At 44.2% G+C, this 26285-nt stretch overlaps 1 protein-coding gene across 1 annotated transcript; it reads right to left on the reverse strand.

Annotated features, from left to right (window-relative positions):
- Nucleotides 1-694: 694 nt before the first annotated feature.
- On the reverse strand, nucleotides 695-25979 carry SLC28A2 (solute carrier family 28 member 2). Its single transcript, XM_075532308.1, is given in 18 exon segments — nucleotides 695-812; nucleotides 2880-2991; nucleotides 3183-3281; nucleotides 4792-4873; nucleotides 5797-5994; nucleotides 6176-6344; nucleotides 9787-9917; nucleotides 10008-10133; nucleotides 11725-11805; nucleotides 12555-12635; nucleotides 13057-13134; nucleotides 13482-13595; nucleotides 15374-15515; nucleotides 17339-17522; nucleotides 18801-18892; nucleotides 25680-25762; nucleotides 25900-25949; nucleotides 25952-25979. Coding segments are annotated over 18 exon segments (1968 nt in total).
- Nucleotides 25980-26285: the final 306 nt, after the last annotated feature.

Raw genomic sequence — 26285 nt, forward strand, 5'->3', positions numbered from 1 at the left:
GGTGGATTATTCTTTTTTTTTTAAATTGGTGGATTATTCTAAAGCCTGTGCCCTTTCCTAGTGCTGCTGTCCCCCAGTTAGACCCTAGCTGTGTTTAGATAACCATTGAGCAGTTCAGTTCTATGCCTCAAGGGTGAGGAGTTGGCTCAGGAGTTCCACCTATGTCTATCAGACCAGAAAGCCCAGTCTCTTATTCCACATGCCCCTCTCAGCCCCTAGCGATGATGTAAGACGATCCCTTTGAGAGCAGTTGGTAGTGAAGTGCTAACCATGCACCATGACTCTGGTCTCAGAGTCAGCATCACGCAATTTCTAAGAAGGCAACTAGGAGCATTTTATTTTTGATATGGTGTTGTTTTGTTGGGGGGTGCCAGGGAGTCCGTTCTGACTCCTAGTCATCCTCTGTGCCACGGCACAGAACACGGCCTGGTCCTGCGCCAACCTCACCATTCTGCTGGCGTGGTCATTTCATTTCAAACCCGAGCTCGGGCAGAGCCCATGACGAATTTCCTATTTTGTTTAAAGAACTGAAAGATAAATGCTAGTTGCCAGTCCTGGCTTTTCAAAGTTGCAACGTTTATAATGACTGGTAAAGGGTTTCAGGAGTTAACTGCAGCGTGGACACTACGTGTCTAAACACATTAGTCATCAAAGGAGAGGTCAGGTTCAATCCTGTTGCAGAAATGGTACCGTCTTAGACACAGGTAGAATGGTTGTAGATTCCACAGCAATTTGCAAGCGCCATGGCACTGAACTCATTGCCTTCCCAGGGACCCGAAAAAGAAGGACCGTGGGTGCCATTCAAAGAAGTGCTGAAATAAAGAGCCAGAAGGATACATAGGGGTCAGATAAATGCAATGCAATAATATTATATCAGTAAGGTGACCTAAGCTGTTGATAAACCAAACCAAGACCACAAAAATCTATCAGCAGTGACCAAATACATAGGACCCAATGACATTTATGGACTCATTTATGCCCACGTTAAAAATGTTCTCATCCATGCAAACAGCCGTATACAATATATTCTGTCCTTTTGTTAGATCCTCATCAGAATCAGTTCAGGAATTTCTTTCTCAATATCACTGAGGCGACGTTATTGCTTTGAGACATGATTTATAACCGATTTTCAAAAAGTGAAATTTGACCACCCAAGGCCACTGTCCTGAGCAAAACATCTCAGACTCCATGAGTATAAACTGATTGGATAAAACATATTTCAGATTCTAGATGCTAACTTTCGATAAAGAGTCAGTTGGAGCTTTTAAGGCCTAAGTAGGCAGGAAAGATCATTGTGTTCTCTTTTTTGAGTAAACACAGATATGTAAGGGCAATTCTTAGTTAAACAAAAGCTAGCAATTTCTACTTTATTACTTGACTATAGATTATGCTTATAACAACATTCACTGAACTGCCACAAGGACACGGGAATCAAAACCGTGCCAGACGACAATTGGACCATCTTCATTATTTCCACAGATTACTCAGAAGATAACTTTGGGGAGGACTTTGGTTATCTTTTTTGATGAGAACCTCCTTATCTAGAGGGCAATGTGCACCGACTTAGTAACCTGGTAAGCAGCTAGCCACTCAGCATCTACTGATACTGTGGACACTTGACCTGCATAATCGCCTCCACTTCTAGCCCCAGCTCTTCTTTCTGCTCTGAACCCAGACTCTAGTTGTCTCATAAGTCACTTCACAGGGTCGTCACCCAAATATCTCCATGTCAACATAGCCCCCAATATATCAGGCCAGAATATCCATCCTTCTTCCTTTCTGTGATTCAATGGTCCCCCTCAGGCCCACTTGACCAGACCTGACATTATTTGTGAATCTTTTCTCTCTCACCTCCCTCCTCTCTAGCCAAGAACCAGCCCTATGGATTCTCCTTGTTCTGATGTATCTCCGTCCACAGGCCCACTTTGTATCAGCCTTTATCACTTGGATCCTTACAGAAGTCATCTGGTTGTAGTATAGATCAGACTTTTGGCTGCTAACCAAAGGTCGGTGGTTCACACCCACCAGCCACCCTTTGGGAGAATGATAGGCTGATGACTCCTGTAAAAATTTACAGCCTCAGAAGCCTTGCTAAGAGTTGGGGGATTGGCTTGATGGCAGTGTGTTTGGTTCCTTAAGTGACTACCCAAAATGACTTTTTGAACAAGCCTACCTGATCATGTCAGAGTTCAGAATTCTACAGGTCAGACCCTAAATTCCTTAGCGTGTGTACAAGGCCTTCAAAAGCCTTGAGCTTCCAAATTCATCTCCCAGAATTTGCTCCACTCACTCATACAGCACCCGTTTACTTTGGCAATACCAACGGTCTAGTGTCTCAAACCTCCCCTTGAGCGTCTTCTGTGGGTCCTAAGACGGATTCTTGTAGATTTATGATATCGTCTCTTCTTTTACTATTCCAAAATTTGGTAAACAAATTCACTTCTACACTGTCTGATCACGCCATCATTCTATCAGACCAAATGTTCTTCTCGCTTAATCTGCCTTCCTTAAAATTTTTATGTCTACAGGCACTTCGACCTTTGCAAAAATGTAGACCCATTGCTGAGTCTTTGTCTATACCCGTCTGTGTTCCAATCCCAACAATACAGTTCTTATTAAACAAACCACCCTTCCTTGTTCTTTCTTTGCCCTGCTGCCTCTCAACACCCCGCCACGCCAGGGAGAACCTTTCAGTTGGCCACACCTGAGCTCCTAACAGTGACGATGCACCTAATAAGAGAGAAGAGCACACGCCTAGACAGTCACAGCCGCTCACCGCCCTTCTCATACAGCCTAGGCATCCACTTGATTTCCCTTAGGATCTTTTTTGCTTTTCCCTCCAGAAGTTTCTGGGTGGGTGGGGCATGGCACAAGCTCACCTCTGAAAGAGCTCTTTGCAGCACACGTAGGTCTCGTAGCTGCTATTGGTGAAACTTGTGTTCAGGAAAGAGACACAGTCCACTCCCACTCCCCTGGGGACATAGAGGATTCCTGGAAGAGGAGACAGAACCCGTAAGGGGGAGACTTTGCACTTCTTTAGTTTGTTCTTTAGTTTGTGTGTGAATGAAGTGTCCTGTAGATTAGGCGGCTTTTCTTTGCGTCTGTGGGATGGATGGTTAAATCAATACCCTGTCATGATCTAGAGAAGTGATTTCTGCCGAGAGCAAGGCTGAGGCACCTACCTGCCATACAGGCACTGATAAGGGAGACGGAGGCCCCTGTGAGGAGGGCACTGAGCACAATCTTGGACAAGTCACTCTTCCGGTGGGGCACCATCGATGCTACAGATGATAGAAAAAAATTTTTTTTTGGTTTCTGATCCAGCCAGCCATCTCTCCCATAATGCCCATTTAGAAGAATGTAAAGGAATAAAACCTAGCACATGAGTAGCATCCTGACTACCACCCCCCAGAGACCTGCCAGTGAGGCATCCTAAGGACTGTATCCTTCAGTTCTGAGGACTCGCTCTGACCTTCCCCAGGCCGAGGACTGAGTTTCTAACCCTGAGGAGGCCAGCCAACTCTAATAGTTCTCTGAATACTCTCAGGCTGTATGTGGGTCAAGCAAAGCCCTCAGTTTCTCTGGACAGGTGTGAATGCCGGGAAGCTGCCAGCCATGGAGCCACCGATGCCATGGGCTTGTTAATACCTGCGTTCTTAACTCTGGACCCGAATTAGGTGAACTATTTTGTATCAGAAGAGCAAAACGGACAACATTCACTTAACCCTTAGCCACACAATGCATATCTCACTTCCAAATGAGAATCACACAATTAGACAGCAACTGGGCAACGATCCAGGAAAGTGTTTAGATTCTTTGTTTAATCAGCTTCCAGATGTGGCAATAGACTGTCATAAGAAGCGGGCCACTGAGCTGGGTTTGTTTTAATCCTCCAATCCTCTAAGACCCAGTTCTAACTTCCACACCCTTAGAATCTGCTAGTCATTTCCCTCCGTCGCTGCCCTCAAGGTCAGTTCCATCTCCCGCATACTGTTTTCTCGAACGATCACCCACATTCAGAAATATCCTCGGCAACCTAAATCTGTCTCTATCTGCTTAAAATACTCACTCCTCCCACCCCTAGTGGTTTGCAGCTTGTAGTCCACCACTCTGCACCATTTGCTTTGCCGTCCCATCTGCCATACGAGTCTGACAGCTGTCTTTTGTTCCCTTGGGCAGCTGCTGCTTCTGGGCAGACAGCTAGAGCACATCTGAATTTCAGAACCTACCTCCCTACTGAATCAAACAGCAACAGCCGCTCTTTCCTTACAATGTAATAGCAAAATCAGAGTAGTATTTCGATCATACTTTCTCCCACAGACCAATCAAACCAAACCACCCCACTGCTGCTGATTCTGACTCACCGCTACCCCATAATAGGACAGAAGTGCTCCGTAGGGCTTCTGACACTAAACCTTTATGGGAGGTGACAGTCTCATCTTTCTCCCATGGAGAAGTTGGTGGGGTTGACACATGACCTAATGCTTAATCCATGATGCCACCCTCCTTTTCTCTCAGACATGGAAAAGAACAACAAAATCAGTCCACCAGGCTTCCGATCCACAGGAGAAAAAGTAGCTGTAATTCAGATGTGGGTCCCAATGAGGGCCCCACACATAGCAAAAGAGGATGGCTGACTCTCTTGGCTCCTCATTAACTATGGTCTCAGAGGGTCCATTTCATGTCAGTTTCTTCATTGGGTCTCAACTTGTACTGAGCACCAGGACTGTCCACTGGAGAAGCTGGGACCTGCTGGGCTTATGGGGCCGCTGGGAAAATGAATGAACTCACTCAAGCCTCCCAGTGTGATTCCCATGGAACTAAGGTTGGAGAATCCACAGAGTGAAAACGTTGTAATGACTTCAGCTCTCTCCTAGGGAAAGGGTAAACAAAGAAAGAAATAAAGGCAGTCCTGCTTGAGCGGTATTACAATCATGACGGAACTATCATCGTCTGTCGAGGCCCTGCTCTTTTCTATACTCACGAATGGGGAAGGGATGCTCAGAAAAGAGTTCTCCCCGAGTTACTTCAGGGATTCTGATACGGAAGCCACCAGGGGTCTCTTGGATGCTGTTCTTGTTGAGGTGCAAGAACAAGGCATGAACAAAAATCTTATCATAGTGAATGAGGCGGGGAGTGCGGGGTGGAGACCCAAAGCCCATTTGTAGGCCACTGCTGGACATCCCCTTACCAAAGTAGTGTGTTGGGGAGGAGATGAGCCAGTCAGGAAGCGATGTAGCATCCTCTAGTTCCTAAATGCTTTCCTCTAGTTCCTAAATGCTTTGCCTCCCCACCCCTCCCCCACTATCATGATCCCAATTCTACCTTGCAAGTCTGGCTAGACCAGAGGATGTACACTTGTACACTGGTACAGATAGGAACTAGAAACACAGTGAATCCAGGGTGGATGATCCCTTCAGGACCAGTGGTGTAAGTGGCGATACTGGGAACATAGAGGGAGGGTGGGTTGGAAAGGGGGAACCAATTAAAAGGATCTACATGTGACCTCCTCCCTGAGGGGACGGACAACAGAAAAGTGGATGAGGAGAGACGTTGGACTGGGCAAGATATGAAAAAACAATAATTCATAAATTATGAAGGCTTCATGAGGGAGGGGGGAGTGGGGAGGAAGGGGAAAAATGAAGAGCTGATACCCGGGGCTTAGGTGGAGAGCAAATGTTTTGAGAACGATGAGGGCAATGAATGTACAAATGTGCTTTACACAATTGATGTATGTATGGATTGTGATAAGACTTGTATGAGCCCCGATGTCTGGGTTTCTGGGTGAACACTTACTGAGATCCACTGCTTCTCACCCCCAATCCACTCTTCCACTCCAGAGAGACGCTTTTGCATGTACTGAGACAATTGTTGATAGGCCACAAACTCATTGATAAAGAACTTGATCCCCACCATCTCAGCCACTAAGGGGCAGTCGGCCCACTCTACGCCCATCATGAAGACCATGGGCCTTAGAATATAGGAGCAGATGACCTAAGGGAAAGAGATGGCAGGGGGAAAAGAACAAACAAGAGTCAGGAGTCAAGGTCTTCCCTGAACCTTCACTTAGTCTATTCCACCCGTCTTTCTCTTAGCTTCCTGTGGGTCAGAATGACAGGCACAGGACTAATTACCTATACCCCAGGGGAACATACCAACACATGTGAGCCTTTACCTGGAAACTGAGACCCTGGATATCCACCAATTCCCCCAGCCAGGCGAGGGCAGCATTGATGAAGGCCAACACAGCCAAAAAGGCGATCAGGTTGGCGGCTACGTTGGCAACAAGGCCTATGGCATCTGTGGCTCCATTGCTGGCAGCTTCTAGTATGTTATTCTCCTTCCTGTGGGTATTGAGCATGAGAAGAAGACTGTGGTGTTTAGCGTAGTCTTGGACCGCTGAGAAGAGAAGTCCCACTCTCTAATAGGAGGAGGAGGAGGGTGTAAGGCCATTGAGTGGTGATGGCGTTTCTTTCCAAACCCACTGCCATCAAGTTGATTTGGACCTATGGAGATGCTCAGCAGGGTCTCTAAGGCTATACATCTTTACAGAAGCAAATAGCCTCATCTTTCTCCAGCAAAGCGGCTGGTGGGCTTGAATCACCAAACATGTGGTTAGAAATCCAATGTTCACCCGACAGCACAACCAGGGATCCTTGGGGGCTCCTCAGTCCCACCATGAACGGATGCTACTTTGAAGCAGTAGCAAATAAAACTGTCATGGAATTGTACTGAAACCAAAGACAGAGGGGGCCTGGCACGCAAAGACTAGCAGTGGGTGGTAGAGTTAAAAGCACACACTAGAGCTTTCCTTCCATTCCTGTCTTTTTGAGTATCTGAAACAGGAATGGGTGTTGGCTGCTGTCGAAGGTTTTTTCTGCATCTATGGAGATGATCGTGCGGCTCTTATTCTGCTTCATGTGAATGTGGCAAATCATGCTGATGGTCTTTCAGATACTGAACCATCCCTGCATGCCTGGAATGAATCCATTTAGTCATGGTGAAGTATTCGTTTTATATACTTTTGTATTCTATTGGCCAGTATTTAGTTAAGGATTTTTGCATCGATGTTCATTAGAGATATCGGTGCGCACTTCTCAATTCTAGTGGGATCCTTGCCCACTTTAGGTATCAACTCTTCGTTGAAAGAGTGCGAGAATTTGCCGTATTTTTCTATGCTCTGGGAGAGTTTGTGTAGGACTGGTGTCAGTGCTTCCCAGAAGAACAAAAGGACAAATACAACATGAGTCCACTGAGGTAAGCTTCAAAGGCATATGCAGCCAACCAAAAAAGGAAAGGGGAAAAAAAGAGACAAGGATAGTGGGGGAACAGGGCACTAGCCCACCCATGGTGAGGGTATTGCTTATGTCTCCACAGGAAAGGGAGAGAGACCAGACCAACATATCAGCACTAACAGAGAGATGTGCAGGGCCGGCCCCAATCCCAGCTATGTAGACCCCGCCCTTCCAAGAAGATTGCCCCATAGAGGACAACATTGCAGATACAGCCTGGGGAGAGTGCCCAGTCTACCCAGACTACACGGGAGAAAGTTAAGAGGGAGAGAGAGGGAGAGGGAGAGGGAGAGGGAGAGGGAGAGGGAGAGAGAGAGAGAGAGAGAGAGAGAGAGAGAGAGAGAGAGAGAGAGAGAGAACCTGGCTCATCAAGCCCTGAGGATGACACTCCTGCTCAGAGCAGGCAGGGCACAGGGAGGACAGTAGGGCGGGCCCCACCCCACCCCAGGACACAATATACCCTCAGTTGTACCTGACAGACCCACAAGGCTGCAAAGGAGAGCACTGGAGACACAAATGGGAGAATTGTGCCCAGTCTGACACTTCCCAACCCCACCCCACTGGGGCAAAACACAAAGTGAATGCAACAGAGCAGCAAGGAGAGCAAAGCAACGAAGTCCCCAAGGAATCCTGAAAGCAGACTTCTGACTCGGGGGGCAGGGCTTGGCACCTCCTCAGACTTGATTGGAAAAGATACAGAAGGGTCAGCAGGCAGACCTGGAATTATTTATAGGAATGCTTTTTTTTTTTTCTCTCTCAATTTTCCCCCCATGTGTATCTATATAAGATAGGCAAGATAAACAATTCCAAGGAGGAAACAATGGGACTGAGGGTTCCAGGGGGATAAGGGAGAGGGGAAGATGGGGAGGAAGACGGGGATCCAACAAACCCAGGGACAAAGGAAGAACAAGAGATCAAAACTGATGGTGAGGAGGGCATAGAAAGCCTCATGGGGTTTTATCAAGTGCAATGTATCTGAGAGGAATTACTGAGAGCTGAATGAAGGTCGAACGTGATAATGGGACATGAGAAAAGTAAAAGGAAATAGAGGAAAAAACCAGGAAGCAAACAAGATTTATAGAGGGATAAACAGGGATCTACATATATAAATATATCAATATATAATGAAAGTGATATAGGTCTATGTACATATATTTATATGTTAAGTGTCAAGGTAGCAGACAGACATTGGATCTCTACTCAGTACCTCCCTCAAATCAATGGAAGAACACTTTGTTCTAATCACCTGGCATTCTGTGATGCTCACCTCCCAACAGGAATGCTGAAGTCAAAATGGGTGAATAAACAAATGTGGTGAAGAAAGCTGATGGTGCCCGGCTCTTACAAGAGAGAGCACCTGGGATCTTAAAGGCTTGACATTTAAACAAGCGGCCATCTAGCTGAGAAACAACAAAGCCCACATGGAAGAAGCACACCAGCCTGTGTGATCACGAAGTGTTGACAGGATCAGTTATCAGGCATCAGAAAACCCAAAATAAACAATCATATAGATGTGAATGCTGGGGGTTGGAGTGGAGACTCAAAGCCCATCTGTAGAAAATTGGACATCCCCTCATAGAAGGATCACAAGGAAGGGACAAGCCAGCCAGGGTGCAATATAGTAACTGATGAAACACACAGAATTCCTCTAGTTCTTTAATGCTTTCTCCTCTCCGCCATTCCCGGCTACTATCATGAGCCCAGTTTTACCTCACGAATCCAGCTAGACCGAGCATGTACACTGGTACAGATTAGAGCTCTCAGCACATGGAATCGAGGACAGATAAACCCTTCAGGAAACATAATTGGAGTAGTGATACAATGAGGATGGGGGAAGGTGGGGGGAGAAGCGGGAGAAAGGGAAAACGGATAGCAATGATCCTCCCCTCCAACCCCAGGCCAGTGGGTTGAAAACAGAAATGTGGGTAAAGGGAGACATGGGTAAAGGATGGTGTAAGATAGGAAAACAATAAAAATTTATAATCCGTCAAGGGTTCATGAGGGGGGGAGGGGGGGGGAAGGAGGGAAAAAAGAGGAGCTGATACCAAGGGTTCAAGTAGAAAGAAAATGTTTTGAAAAGGATGATGGCAGCATATGCACAAACGTGCTTGGTACGATTGATGTATGGATTGTAATAAGAGCTCTAAGAGCCCCCCATAAAATTATTTATAAAACACACACATACACACACACACAGAGAAATCAGTGTTAATCACTACTGGCAGCGATAAGCAAGAGGGCAGGTGGAATCATAGTTTTCCCCCCTCAGGGACTTCTGGGAGAAAGATGAGGCTTTCTACTCTCCTACAGAGTTATAGTTTTGGAAACCCACAGGGGCAGTTCTGCCCTGTCCTATAGAATCGCCATGAGCTGCGATGGACTGGACAGCAGTGACCTTCGAGTGAGGGAGACTTCACATCTCTGCTGCCACAGCACCACTTGGCCTTGCACCAGACCCAGCCACTGTTTACCCTCGGTGCCTTATTAGACTCACCCACGAGGTAGTTTTACCCCTTCCTTACTCTTGAACTTCGACTCTTCCACTTCTGGATAGACCAGCTTTGACAAGGCAAGAGCACAAGGGGCCGCCATCACAGAGGCCGAAATCAAGGATGCCGGGCTGATCTGTCAGGGTAGACATGGGGGCGGGGGGGTCAGCGTCTCTACAGATGCCAGAGCGTGACACTCATGAGCGACCAAGTCCACTCTACTTACCCCAAAGGATATGAAGGCTCCCAGCACGGTGCCTGAAATGGTGGCAAACCCCCCAGTCATCACCGCGTGGATTTCAGAGAGTGTCATGTCTGCAAGGTACGGACGGATGAGCAGGGGTGCCTCTGTCTACAAACAAGGAGAAGCCACTCAGATCCCCAGGTGGTGTGCCTTCCACGCAGTCCTCCTGCGTGAGCTGTTCTCTAGGGAGAATGTAGCCCCGTCTAGTGAGCACGGGGCTCTGCTCTCAGCCCCTCTGAGTCCCTGCTGAACGCCCTCTGGCACCTCATCATATCCTGGCTGCCACGATTCTCCCTCGTTTTCATACCTGTGTATCGTATCCACACTTAACTTTTAAAATACTATATGAGAATTCTTTATTCATCTGGAGCCAAAGAGCACGAAGTAATCCAAAATTCAGAGGGGAAATTGGTCTACATGAGCCCTGTCCTCCTCTCCCCTAAAACCAGAAGAATTAGATGGTGCCCGGCTACCATTACCTGCGTTCTGATAAAGACCACACTAGATGGATCCTGATAGAAAGGGAGAAAAATGTGGAACAGAATTTCATATTCTCAAAAGTTATAGATTTTACAGGCACACTGAGATAGGACAGATGTCTGAGATTTCTGCCCTGAGATATTCTTTAAGTCTTGCATGAAACTCTCCCTTCAAGTTACCTTTTAGGTATATAATAGGACCGGTTATAAGTATTAAACATCTCCCTTGAGTATTGTGCTCATAAAAATATTCTCTAGGAGGTTAAACGTACACCAAATATTCTAACGCATAGGTGAGAATGTTGTGAGGGTATGAGACGAGGTTAATGGGAACAGAACAACCAGAATGGAGATAATATATGAATTGCAGATAGGTGCTCTAACCCAACATTTGATGAGGAAATCAAAAGAAATAATGTTGGTGAAAATGTTATGAAATTATAAAGGATTAATTGTGCAAACTATGGTATTGACTTAAGATAATGGTATGCACCATTTGGCAAGTGCCAGCTATTTGCCTAGTGCTGAACTAGATGGTAAGGATATGAATATAAATAAGGTAATGCTCTTACTCTGAGGAGCTTAAAATCCGGAAGAGGAAGTCGATTGTGGATAATTTCAGCAAAATGTGAAGGATGGTGAACACTAAGGTAGAATTATCCAGAAGCACTCTGAGAACATTTCAGAAGCAGGGTTCTGGGCTGGGCAAGAGAAAGACCTAAACACAAACTCTTTGTCAATTTGATAGGCTGTGCTTCTTAACATTGAGCCGATCGCTCAGTGGCATCTATTGAATTGACTGGTGTAGACAAATAGACCAATCAAGTTTTACATAGAAGAGCCTTAGCATTAATCATGAGCCAGACAAGTTGCTACCTCCTTAGTGTCCCTGGAAAACCAAAGACCCAGGAAGTCATAGAGAGAAACCAAAACATAGATCAACCGCACTTCCTCGTCCCTGAATTCCCGTGTAAGAAGTTGGGACTGTGGTTAAGGACGTCCAGATTAAGAATGCCCGATTTGTATTACGAGGCAAGAATATGAGCACAATGAGCTGAGCTCCCGATGAGCTTCTGACTCTATCTCCCATCATCCCTCGGCTAGTCACGGCCTTTATTTATTTGACTTTTCAGAAGGAAAGCATACTTTTCTCAAGTTGTTTTCTGCCAAGCTCTCGGATCCACAGAGAAAAGAAAACCAGAAGGCCTCTGGGCACTTACCATCCCCACAAAGATGTTTCCTGCCACAGCCAAAGTCTCGGTGGCCGTGGTGCCCATGGTGACTTGCAAACACCAGGCGATCTAAAGGGACACAGAGACCTGAGCCATTAGCCTTTGCAGGACTCTTAGAAAGCATCCCCAACCTCCACCCCCCCCCCCTTCCTCTCAATTTTACTGTTCAGAAAATTGAGACCTGGAGAAGTATAGTGACAAACCCTAGACCACAAAGCAGGTTGCAAACAGCCTCGACCAGAACTTAGAACTCTTGGCTTTTAGAGCAAATAAACTAAAATTCGGCCAGAAAAGATAGTCTGGCCTACCTCTTGGCCCATTTAAGGCAAGGGCCTGATTATGAGCTATCGAGTATGCTTGAAAGAAATTGCACAGTGATTCTCATTGTCCTCAAGTCCTGTGGGTGGTCATTTTACCAGAGAAATGATGTCATGTTTGCCCTTCTTGACAGATCACAAGATGACCTATCTCCAGGCGCTATATCATTTAACAGCTGGGTCTTTGCCTTAATAACCATTTTAAGTATAAAAATATATACACACACCAAAAAGTAGTTTATCATTTCGATGTGATATCTGAACACTGTTATTGTGCAAATGAATGTTAAAAAAATAGTAAAGAATGCAAAATTGTGATTTCCATCTTGGGAAGTTGTCCAGCCACCCCTCTTAGAGAGAATCTTGATTACAGGGGTCGTTTTAACAACTGGTTTGTCGAACTCAAACAAAAATGAGGTATTGGTTCTGCCGACTGGTGCTGACTGGCTGAATCTTACCACCGCCCATCGCCTGACTGGTATAGGCATTCGAATGACTCACCTTCTGAATCACCCACTGCACGAGGCCCAGATAGTACAGTATGGACATGACACATCCAAAGAAAATGATAATTGGCAAGGCCTGTAAGGAAAAATTATGGAGCAGCTGGTAAGACATTACATTGCCTGTGCTCATGCATACCTTAAATGGACCATAGGGGGTCACACCTCCAAATGAAGTTCTCAGCAGCCCAAGAACATGCAAGCAGGCAATTCTCAGGGGATATTTAAATACATACTAGGAACACATTTAAGATATATAGGAAATCTATTATTTTATCGATACTATGCCACAAGGATATCTTTTCTAATCGTTCCTAGCCTGTGTTTCATCAACTGGCAGAAGGGTAGTGATCAAAAGGCCAGACTCATGATAGTATGAAATCTTCCCCTATGGACAAATTAATATACAAGATGCTGGGCTCTCGGACATGTTCATTCTCTGTTTTACTTGCCTCCCCCGCCCCCACCACCCTCATTCTTGTTCATAAAACAGGTACAACCTGAAAAGCAAAGACATCCTTGACCAATATGTCCCCAAAGACAAAGCTGGATCCATCCACAGTGTAGCCCAGGAAAATCTGAAGGGAAGAAAGAACACGAGTGAATCCAGGAAGGACATAGGAGAAAACAGGAGCAGCCTCATTCCTAATAGACACTACTCCTGCTACTGAGGCCGGCCTCCTTCGTCACTATGGAGACAGAATGTGTTCCCAGGAACTGATCATTGAACAACAGGAGGATTTAATAGCTTAGTTCTTGGATTTAATAGCTCAGAGTCATAATTACACCTCAGCATACGCTCTCCTTTCCCGCCAGATCTCCTACCCCCATCATTAATAAGACAGCTTCATTTTCTAATGCCTCCCACAAACTCCTTTCCCCGGGGTCCTAATAGAGCAGAGCTCACGCATTCGATTTCTCATACCTGCACTTGTTCTCCCAGCCACTGGAACGCAATAAATCCAGGATCAGTTCTGATGACCAAGATCCCAAATACAAATTGAAGACCCAGACCCCACACCACTGCCCTCCAGGACACCTGGGATCAATAAGAAAGTGATTCCAATGTTAGTTCTAAACCCGACTCAGCTATTCCTTGGTTGTAGTTGAAAGTATGGGCACTTCATTACCTATATATGTGTACTCTGGTCACAACCAATGTGAGATGTTATCAGCAAATATGGGGTAAAATGCAGTAATGAGCAGGGAGCATAATAAAGGGAAATAGGGTAGCAATAGATAGTCAGCTATGTTCATGCGTGTTTTTAAAATCTCTCTAGAGGTTGGATGACATATAAATGTGCATACAAAGATAAAAGTTTGATAAACAAATACTTTTACTTTATGATGCACAATGCTGGAAGAAAGATGAGGTTTTCCCTCCTCCCATCAAGAGATTTAGACTCAGAAACCCACAGGGGCAGCTAGTTCTCTCCCTTGTCCCATAGGGTCACTATGACTTGTATTCAACTTGGTGGCGGTGAGTGAGACATATAATATTAATTGCGTTTTCTATCATAATCTACTTTATTTTTTTGTTTTCATTTTTCTTCACTGTTAGCTTAGATCCATAAAGCTGCTATTAAGACTCATGACTGGATCATAATCTAATGTTTGAAAATAATTGATTGAGAGCCTCTGGGATGTCTATATATCTCCTTTTAAAACCCACATTATTTAAAAAATAATTTTATTAGGAACTCTTACAATTCTTATCACAATCCATACATACATCCATTGTGTCAAGCACATATGTACATTTGTTGTCATCAACATTCTCAAAACATTTGCCTTCTACTTGAGCCCTTAATATCGGCTTCTCATTTTCCCCCTCCTTCCCCACTCCCCCTATCTCATGAACCCTTCATCATTCATAAATGATTATTATTTTGCCATATGTTACACTGTCTGACGTCTCCCACTGACCTCTTCTCTGCTGTTCATCCCCCAGGGAGGAGGCTATACATAGATTCTTATAATCAGTTCCCCCTTTCTACCCCACATTCCCTCCATCCTCCAGGCATCGCTACTCTCACCACTGGTCCTGAAGGAGTCATCTGCCCTGGATTCCCTGTGTTAGCTGTTGCTCTCTGTACTAGTGTATATCCTCTGGTCTAGCCAGATTTGTAAGGTAGAATTGGGATCATGATAGTGGGGGGGAGGAAGCATTTAAGAACTAGAGGAAAGTTATATGTTTCATTGTTGCTACCCTGCACCCTGACTGACTCATCTCCTCCCCACATTTACAATGATAGGATTTTTTTGTTCCTTGATGCTTAAAAAGCAACATTCTTAAAGGAGACAAATACTAGAGGCTGTTGAGAACTGAGTTCTATGTCTTTGACTTATGAGTTAAACTGTGTCCGTAAACAGTGGCGTATGAATCCTGTGAATATGACCCTGATTGGAAATTGGGCTTTTCTTTTGTGATGTTAATGAGCGTAGAATGGGTCCTAAATAGAATCCCTTTGAAGTAGCATCTTATTAAAAGGGTAGAATAGATCTGGAGAAACACTGATGGGGTAGAGACTATGTGAAGATCCATGCATAGATCAAGAAACATCAAGGAATGCCCAGGCTACCAACACAGAAGAAATTCCTCTACAGTTGCTTTCCTGAAAGTTGTACTTCTATCCTCCCAAACCACGAGGGCAGAACATCTCTGTTCTTTAGAATCCCCAAGTGTGTGGTGTTTTGTTGTGGCAGCCCTAGAAAATGATGACACTTTGTCAATTGTACTTGCCCCGTATTCTTTTGGAGTAGTCCTTGGCCCTCAGCTATGTGTAAATACGCCCAGCCTGCACACCCCAAACTCACTGCGCCGTGGTGTTTGGAGCAGGCAAAGAGGATGATGATGAACATGCAGATTCCTCCGAAGGAGATCAGCTGCTCTGGCTTTCGAGCTGTGTCTAGAGCCAGCCACAGGATCAGACCAATCAAGGCGAGTCCTCCAAAGGCCCTGAAGTGGGAATGTCAAAGCTCGTGTCATTGAATCCATGAACATGGGTCAAATAATTAACTTTACCTTAAAAAATAGATTACTAAAATATTCAGTAGTTTATTATAGATTAGAAATGGAAATGTATCTCCCTAACTACCCCTCTCTCCCCTTAGCTTTTTAAATTTACAGAACAAAGTCGAAAGATTCCAATCCGAGGACACAAATTACATGACCTCCTTATCCTCCAATTTCTTTATCAGTAATAAGTGATCTAAAGACCCATTCTTTATGACTAGTCCAATGAGCAAATAAAATATTAAACGAGGAAAAGTGAATATTAATCCCCCCACCCCATGAATCTCTTCCATCTCATTTTTCAACCACATGTCCTAGGCTGAGTAAAATCCAAAGTACCAATCCATTACTGGTATCCATCCATCTCGGTGGCCTTCCCTGCTTATGTACCTTTACTGTAACAAACAGACTTGATCCGTACAGACTGGCTTCCTCATGTCTAACTGTTTGGGTCCTTCTAGTTCAAGGGAGAAGAATTAGAAGAGACATCACATATGAAAGCAAGACAAAACTAAAAAGCATGTTGTCCCGCTGAGATGTCTAAGGAATAATGACGGCAGCCAAAGGTATTCCAGGTCAGTGTCGAACTTCGGAGCTGTTCTCCCTGGAATTTATCTCTTTTGAAGTGATCCAAAACCACTCTCTAAGATCCGTATTGCTAAAGAATAAAATCCTTTTAGCTCTACTATCCCCCAGCCTCAAATAAATGAACGATCCAACATTTAGGGGGTTGCTCCAATTTGCTGATGTTGCGTATACCCTTCACGGCAATTTCTAGGTCATCCATTGGAGAATGGCCAAAAAGAAACTTTATAGAAAAAGAAACTTTGTAGAAAATCTGGTCGTTATTCTCTTACCCCCTGGCCTGTGACCAAAGGCCTGTGACCGCAGCTTATCTAAGTATGCGCACACCCCACTGAGGGAGATAAGCTGTGGCTGCTGTAGGATCCAGTTCAATATACACCAAAGGGGAAGTTGGACCCTTAAAGTCTAAGATACCAGTGGGCGCAGGAAGACTGGACAGAAACAGCAAAAGGCATAAGAGCTATCAGGGCACCAAGGAAGACACGTAGCCATCGAATCAATTTGTGAGCCGAGACAGCTGTGAGCTTCTTTGTTCTGATTACTTCATTAAAGAGGAATATGTGTATAAGGGAGCTTTACTCAACTGATGCATGTGTGGATTGTGAGAAGAGTTGTATGAGCCCCAATAAAATGAATTTTTTTAAAAAAAGAAAAGAAAATGATATTGATCTTTTGAGAAAAAAAAAGAATATGGCATTTCTCATTTCTGACGAAGGCCCGGATGATAAACTAACGGATAATCTTCTCTGAAACGAAAACTGCACCCCCATCAAAAACAAACAAACAAAACACCGAAGGCTAGCCCTCAGAGGCCCATAGACCTTTGCTCTGTGCCTTTTCTCTGGAGTCATGTGTGGGGCAAATGCCTAACGCACTTGGCTGCTAACTGAGGAATGGGTGGTGTTAGTCGAACGAGAGTTACCTCATTAGACAATCCTGGAAATCTAGTTCCACAAAGATGAGGCCTGTGGAGCACAGCTGTAAAATGCCCCGCATGGTTTAAAGCCATCTCCAGGGCAACAGGTCGTGCCGGTGCTTAGAGTATTGAACAGCGAGGGTGAGGGTCAAGGGCATGAGTGAAGGTCTAAGAGAGACCTCAGGAACAACGGAGAGAGGAAAAGGGTAGGGGAATGGGTTTGGGACAAAGCGTGGGGTCGGGGATATTGACATTCCTGTCTTACCATTTTGCCCAAAACTTCAGGCGGGTGTTTTCAAAGGGCTCCAGACATTTTGTGAACTTGTTGCCCAGCAGCCTCTTCAGGAAGCGGTGAGCCAGGAGAATGAGCACCAAACAGGTGAGGACGAACAAGGCCAGCGCCCTCTGAAAATCCAAAATGCAAGCTGCCAAGAAGTAGGCAGCATATGCTAAAAAGAGATGGTGCAGGGAAACGATCAGCAAGGTGGAACAAGGACGCTCCAGACGCGAGCAAGGAGAACACCCAGCCCCATGAGACACCGTTTTCAAGGCTGCGATAGATGTCGAACCAGCTTCTTACTGAGCTTGCCCAAGGAGCTGCCCACGGACTTTGGTGATCACCCGTTTCACGAGTCGCTAAGGACATCTCACCTCCTTAGACTTCACTTGTCCTTCTGCTCCTCGGAGTAGGTTTGATCCATCATAAGTGGATGCAAAAGTCAGTCCCTCTCTCCTCCAAAGTTTATACTGCACCGTTTTAATCTTTCCTCTTAAACAATGTCATGTGGTCGGACAAAAATATCAACACTACCACTAAAGAATTAAAAACAGATATGCGATCCTAACTATGGTTCCATGACTCCTCACAAAAATACTTTAAAAAATGGGATAGGACATTTTGTGTGTTTGGGTAGATAGGAAATTATAGAGGAAGGGAGGAAGGATGGGGGGAAAGAAAGAGAACCACATTCATTAGGACTTAATGGGATATTATTACTGATTTCATTTGTTGAAATGGGTTGTGTAACTATATACAATGTGCTTCTTTAAAAACCAAAATGAATTTTAACACCCCCCCAATAATGAGAATGAAGTCTCATAGTCTAAAAATGCACGCATACATACATACATGCATGCATAAAACTCTCCAGATTCCTTACCCCTTGGATTTAAATATTGACCTTAGTGGCTAAGTAAAAGGGAGGACAAGTAAAATGGAAATGGATTTTGAATCTTCAATGACGTCTAAGTTCATTTCAAACATAGTTCAAAAATCAAAGAAACCAACAACCACAAACTAACATTGTGTTCTCTCCCTCCCAGTTTCTGCTACTGAGGTCCCTGATCTCACTAATAGTATATTTTAAACACCCTTTCCTGTCTTTTACAAATATTTTATCTCATTAATCTTACCAGGAGGCCAGCACATAAGTACTCTGTGACACTGGCTTCTTCTGTAAAGACACTAAAAAGAGATAAATCTACATTCTCTGAAATACTGAAGACAATCAAATTGTAGAGCTTTGAAAAAAATAACTTATTTTCCGATGCTACTTGTCCCTGCAAGTGTAACTCAACAAAATATGTCTCACCTTCTAGGAATTAAGATCAAATAGCCCTTTGGTCAGTTTGTGAAGAGAATTGTTTTCCACATGGTAATCATTTTCAACAGAGGATAGGTCTGACATCGTTGCGTTTCTGACACCCCTGCACGCTCAATATCTCACCTACACACAGCACGCCCAGCAGGATTCTCTTGAACAAGCCGGCATGAGTTTGGCAGAACAGGGTCACCTTGATGAAAGGCTGTCGGTTCTTCCTGATGAGAAGCCAAAAGTTGAGATACCAAGATTACCCTACGCCATGAGTATCCATTCCCAGGGCTTGGTCCAGGCAGAATTAGTCAGAATTTGCCCTTCGTCAACAAGAAAGTTATTCGGCCAGGGGGAAGTTAGGTGATGTTTGGTGAGACCAGAAAGACCAGACCCAACGTGGCCAGTGGGCATTTGGTGAGACCAGAAAGACCAGACCCAACGTGGCCAGTGGGCAGCTGGTCTAAACAAACCTGCCCAGCCTGTACTCCGTGGCAATTTTCCAACTCAGAAGTGGACACGGGTCACATTGAGAAGAGACCCCTGAGACTTCTTCCTCCCCCTGGACTTCCCCTGGACCCTGGACTGTTTGCATATTCCTCTGGGCCATCCTCTGTCTCCATATTCATAAAGGAGTCCATTGTTCTAAAACAACTTTGGGCATTCTTCCCCAAGAAGTACACCAACCCATGCCCTCAGGCAGGACCCCAACCCGCCTCCCCCTGGAGTCCCTGGGTGGGCAGGCCCTAGGGAAGGTGTCCAGGCAGCAGCCCCGTGCAAGGCCGTGTTTACAAACACCAACACGGAGATTTCCGTGTTGGAGGCAGTCCTGGGGGCGCATGGCGAAGCAGCTGACTGCTAACAGGAAGTTTGGTGGCTTGAACTCTCACGGAGACCCCTGGGTTGAAAAGTCACAGCCTGGAGATCCCGATGGAGCAGGGCTACACTGCCCACCTGGACCAGGTCGCCACGGGCCAGAACTGACTCCGTGTGGACCACCAGCCACCATCTAGGGCCGTTACCAACTCTGGCCATAGTCTCCTCCTAAGAATCCAGGGGACAGAAAGGGAAACTGACAGAGGATCGTTTTGCTTTGTTTTCTGTTGTATTTTTTAATCCAACATTTTATTTGGAAAAAACTTCAAATCTGTACAAACACTGTAACAGAAAACAAAAACATACTGAGGAATTCTCTTTCCTCTAACTATGCTGATTAATTATTAACAACAGGACAAAATACTAATACTTAGTTAATGTTCTGCAGCAGTCTGAAGAGCTTAGTTCATCATGAAAATGTGCTTCCCCTTTCAACCCCAAATGGCTAGCTCCGACTTCTCTGCTGTTCAAAATGACCCTCCCTTCACACCCCTACATCTTTTTTTTCTTTTTCTTTTTAACATTTTATTAGGCATATATACAACTCTTATCACAATCCATACATATATCAATTGTGTAAAGCACATCTGTACATTCTTTGCCCTAATCATTTTCAAAGCATCTGCTCTCCACTTAAGCCCTTGGCATCAAGTCCTGTTCTTTCCCCTCCCTCTCTGCTCCCCTCTCCCTCACACACCCCTACATCTTATCACTCATGTTCCCAGACCCAACAACCTCCGTGGTCTGCTTCGGAGGATTAGTTCATCAATTACAAGACACAAAGCATGAGCTTCTTTCTTAAAGGATTCCGTGACACCTGAAATGAGTTCTGAATTGTTGGAGGAATTACAATGCACACACTTCTTTGAACGACCATTAAAATTGTATGCTTGGAATGAAAAAAAAAGTTAATATAGGGGAAAGGAGGGGTCATAGTTCTTCTGTAGATTACCTTTACAGTATAGCTCCAGATCTCACATTTTTCCAAATTAAAAGTTAGAGAAAAAAATGTCCTGCTTCCAAGTTGCATCTAAGGAACGAGCAAATAAGAAGACTTTCAATGAGATGGATTGGCACAGCGGCTGCAACAATGGGCTCAAGCATAGCCATGGTGAGATGACACAGGGCCAAGCCGTGTTTCCTTCTGTGGGCACAGGTTGCTGGGCATCAGTACCAACTTCCCGTATGCCACCTGACAGCAACGTAGGGGACACTCAGTTGTGGAGTCTGATTAGAACAGCGGTTCTCAACCTGCGCGAGGGGTCAAAATTCCCTTTCACAAGGGTTGCCTAAGACTATCGGAAAACGCATAAATATTTCACAATATATAATTACATATTGCTTGTGTGATTAATCCCTATGCTTTAATGATATTCAATTTGTAACAGTGAAAAATACATCCTGCCTATCAGAGAGTTACATGACGAGTCATAACAGTAGAAAAATTACAGTTTTGAAGTAGTCACGAAAATACTTTTTTTTGGTCACAAAAATCTTTTTATGGTTAGCGGAGCCCCCACAACCTGAGGAACTGTATGAAGGGTCGCGGCATTAGGAAGGATGAGAAGTACGGGATTAGAGCAGATGGTGGCTATATAAAGAGAATTGTAAAGGTTGCTGTAAGGGAAAGCCAAGTCTGGGATCAAGTATGCCAGGTGGTGGGGATGGGGGTGGGGGCTTCCCAACAGTGCAGGGTGGGAGAAGAGCACTTGAAGTCCATAGTCCAGAGTTGGGCTTTGTTCAGACGTCAAGAAGAGCCCTAGAGGGCTTCCAACTAGGGGCTTCAGAATCATGCTTTAGGCAGTTTTGATAGAACCTATATAGGCTAGATTAACATTAAAGATGTAGAAGCAATAATCTATAACTCATCAAGGGTTCATTAGGGAGGGCAGGCAGGGGAGGGAGGGGGAAGAAATGGGGAGCTGATATCAGGGGCTCAAGTGGGAAGAGAATGCTTTGGAAATGATGATGGCGGCATATGTGCAAATGTGCTTGACACACTGAATGCACATATGGATTGTGGTAAGGGATATACGAGCCCTCAATAAAAGTATTGAAAAAAAGAAATCAAGCCATGTGATATTTTAGTAATTCAGGAAAACAAAACACAGTTCAAAATCCAGAATTCTACTGTAGTTGACAAACAAGAAAAATAAATCAGACCCAAATATAGAAAATAAATTAAATGTGGGGAACTGTATAGTTTCATTAGCATATAAAGAATACAGGTTATAATTTTAAGGTATGATTTTACATCTATATAGCCAGTTATATTCTTTCATATGGGAAAATATTGCTTATGAGATTTTTAGAGAACTGGACACAATTATATATCAGAGTCATTTAAACTGTTAACAGAAATTTGGCAAAATACACCAGGATCCTTCCAAGTAAGTACTAATATTTCTCATGCTTTACGGGGCAAAAACAGGCTTACAGAAGTAACTTGCCCAATAGCTGGTAAGAGAAGAGTCTGTGGCGCACGGAACCTGGTTTGCAAGAACTAAATATTAAAATTTCAGAAACTGTGAGTGTTATTAAGAAGAGCTAAACTACGTAGACCTGTAATTAAATTCATTACATTCAAAGCAGAGGTCATAAATGCTGAAAATCACAACTTTCTCATGATTTTACTACATTTTGGGATTAACTAGGTTCTGAAGGTTTCTTACACCTCTTTGTGTCAGGAGGAGCCCTGGTGGTGTAGTGGTTACGCACTGGGCTGCTAACTTCAAGGTCAGCGGTTTGAAACCACTAGCCACTGCAGGAGAAAGACGGGGCTTTCTACTCCCACAAAAATCTACAGTCTTGGAAACTCACAAGCAGTTCTCCCCTGTCCTATAGGGTTGCTGTGAGCTGCATGGCTTGATGGCAGTGAGGGAAAGAGCGTGTACGTGGGACACATCCTGTACAATGCTATTAGTCCTGGGCTCCTCTTCCCAAGTCCTCGTGCAATGACATCCAGTGTTAACGTGGGATTAGCTGTTTCAGGAGTATTTACTCTATAACCAAAGGCTCCAAAGCAGGGCTTGACTGTTTTGTCTAGAACGCAGATTAGCAAACTATGCTCCACAGGCCAGCTATATGTCCTACTCTATTTTAAAATAAAGTTTTATTGGAAACATAGCCATGCCTTTCTGTTTCGTGTCACCTGGGACTGCTTTTCCACCAAATGACAGAGGTGAGCGGGTCAGAAGGGCCTGTGTGGCCTGCAAAGCTTAGTAAGTTTGTTCTATTTACAGGTAACATTTGTTTCCTCCTGGTCGAACTCAGTAAGTTCAGCAAAAAATCAACCAACATTTATGGCAAAACTTCATGTGGAGGGTCAATTCTTCAAACATCTGCTAGAACATCACTGGGTAGAATTAAGATGTGGGCTCAATCACTGACTCTATAAATCACATCATCAAGCTCTAGGAGGCTATGCAAATATAAAATATTATGTAAGCACAAATATTTTACAGTATTTTTTACTGTCAGTTCATAGACACATGATATGTAAAAAGATCAAGAGGAAAACCAAAACTATAATATAGTTTATATTTTAATCATGTATTTAATAAACCATTGATTATAAGTATGCTAAGATGTTGCATGTTATTGAATCAAGTCTGACTATTATGACATGATTAGGGTAGAATTGCCCCATATGGGTTTCCTAAGCTGTAATCGTTACGGGGACATTTGCCAGGTCTTTTATCCTGTGGAGGAGCTGGTGGGCTTGAACTGCTGACCTTCTTACCCACAGTCGAGCTCTTGCCGATTGCACCAGAGCTTCTTGTGTGTGTGTGTACATATACATTTAAAAAATAAACCAAACTCATTGCCAGCGAGTCGTTGCTGACTCATGGTAACACTGCAGGACGGGGTAGAACTGCCTAGATGAGTTTCCGACACTGTAAAGCTTTATGGGAGTAAAAAGCTCCATTTTTCTCCTGAGGAGTGGCGAGTGGTTTTGAACTGCTGGCCTTGCAGTTAGCAGCTCCATGAGTAATCACTGTGCCTCATATTCATACATACATACATGTGGACCTGTACATATACATCCCTATGTATAAATGGAATTCCAAAAATTTGTGTAAAATTTCATTATCTTTGAATCCTATGAGCTTTTTAAACCCCCATCACATACATTGCTACTCTCATAAAGACCTGCAGCCTTGGAAACCCACAGGAGTAGCTACTCTGCCTGTAGGATCAGTATGAGTGGGAATTGACCCATGGCAATAAGTTTGAGAGCATTTAATAAAACATTTTATTAGGGGCTCATAGAACTCTTATCACAATCCATACATACATCAATTGTGTAAAGCACATGTGTACATTCATTGCCTTGAGAGTATTTTTTTTAACTCATGTACTATGTGTATATAACTCTCACTCAAAAAACTCACTGCCATTGAGTCAATGCTGATTCATAGCGACCCCTGCACATTCCCAAGACTGTTAACTGTTTACGGGAGTAGAAAGCCCAGTCTTTCTCCTGTGGAGATGCTGGTGGCTTCAAACTGGTGGCCATGTGGATGGCAGCTGATCTGTGATGATCATGTGAACTTTTTACCAGAGAATAAACTATAAAATCTTTTTAAAAAATCTCCTGGAATTGATTTGTGGGAGTGAGTTTGGCTCGATTTGACTTGGTCTCTCTCTAAATTCACAGGGTTAATTCTTAAAAACAAAGAGAAGAAGGCAAATAAAAACAATCTTTTGTTTGGGAGCTGCTCAGGGTCATACCACACATCCCCTTTAGAAACTACGCAGGATTCCTTTCTTATCCTGCCCACGTGTGACTTCTGCAAGCTTTTATAAAAGCAGAGGCCCTTTCACACTACGGAAAAGGCTTCCAGTTGAACTAGTTTATCCAAACAACTTGCTACAACATAACTTCATGACTGAAGATTTTAATTTTATTTTTATTATTCCTCTTTCTTGACAACTGAAACACATAGCGCTATGGAGTGGGTCTTCACAGCTGAGGCTTCTTTCTTGTTTGTTTTTTTATTTCCAAGACATTCTTTTTTTTAAAGAACTGGGGTTCGTTTGGTGCTGTGTTTAGGTGTTGGCTGTTAACCATGAGGTCAGTGGTTCAAATTCACTGACCACTCCCCTGGGAGTTCTACCATGGGAGAAGGATGAAGATTACCTGCTGCTGTAAAGATTTTCAACCTCAGAAACCTCACGTAGTCACTGTGAGTTGAAATTGACTCACTGACAGTGGGTTTGGATATTTGGACTCTGGTATGTGTGTGTGTGTGTGTTTGTGTGTATTTACTGTATTATATCTCATAGTAATTCCTTATCTCTTTTCCTGTCATCTCTCTGTCTCCAATTACTAGGATTCTGAAGTAGATTTTAAAAGATGATACCCACCCTCCACCCTCTGAACCCCCAAAACCCTACCAAATTTCCTGTCATTAAAGTTGATTCTGACTCAACATGACCCTATAGGACAAGTAGAATTGCTCCTCTGGGTTTCCCAGGTTAGAAATCTTTATAGGAATAGAAAGCCTCCGCTTTCTCCTATTTAAATAATTTAGGCAAATTAATTTCTAAACCTGAAGAGAGAAGTTAAAAATGGTAGAATCTATCTACCATAAAAGGCAAATATGTAATTTACATCAAGTCCTCGGTGCAATAGTAAACCCAAACCTCACTGCCATCAAGTCAGTTCCCAGTCACAGTGCCCCTCCAGGACAGAACGGAACTGCTCCTGTGGACGTCTGTCACCGCAACTCATCTTTCTTCCCCGGAGTGGCTGCTGGCTTCGAACTTCTAACCTCGAAGTTAGTAGCACCACATGCATCCCACTATGCCACCGGAGCTTCCTTTTCTGTGCAATAGTGGTGCTCACTAAATAGTACTCATTCTTTTTATCTTTGTATTCTTCTTTTCTGCTGCCAGTCGAAGACTCGTAGCCTCTGAAGAGCTGAATTGCCACTGTTTATGCTAAAGGTTTATGCGATCATATTGACTACATAAAATTAAATACATACCAACAGTAACATCACGTAACCTCTACAATACAATTAGAAGCTCCCTGAATACAGGGCAGGCTTGACATCCGCTGGGTCCACTGACCACACTTAGCTTGCCCTGGGCCTTCAGCACCTAAAGGAGCTGTAGTCTAAACACTCGTACCTCTGGTGAGTGGACAGCTCATCCCCCTGGCTGTGTCCTTGCTCCCCAGTCCTCTTGTTTCCCTCGAGGTTCAGTTCTTCGCCCTGTAAGAAAAATGTAGAGCTGAGCTCAGTGGGCGAGCAATGACAAGGTGACAGGAAGTGAGCCCAGTCAGTCGGCCTGCCTGAGGCCCTGAGGCAGCGCATGAAGCTAAGCTGTAGCTACCATAGTGAGTTCCTACCGTGAGCTCCACCCCCAGGGTCTCCGTGCTGGCGTTCATTGTAGACAGGTGGTGGACTCCCTTCCACTTATTTTCTCCATCCACTGTTCATGTCAACTGAAAAACAAACACAGGGCCAAAGGCTTTCTGAAAGACTGGCCATTCTGCATGGTGCCGCACGTGGGAATTCGAAGGCCAGTTACTCACAGGAAACAAACACACCCCAAACCCTGAGGGGTTTGGTTGATTTCTTTAAGAGCCAAACAAAAACCCCAAACCAAACTCTAGTGCCCCTAGAGAACAGGATAGAATGGCCCTTGTGAGTTTCCAAGACTATAACTTAAAAAACAAACAAACATTTTATTAGAGACTTATACAACTCTTATTATAATCCATACATACATAAA

This window comes from Tenrec ecaudatus, chromosome 14, assembly GCF_050624435.1.
Source record: "Tenrec ecaudatus isolate mTenEca1 chromosome 14, mTenEca1.hap1, whole genome shotgun sequence".
In the NCBI taxonomy this organism is placed as follows: domain Eukaryota; kingdom Metazoa; phylum Chordata; class Mammalia; order Afrosoricida; family Tenrecidae; genus Tenrec; species Tenrec ecaudatus.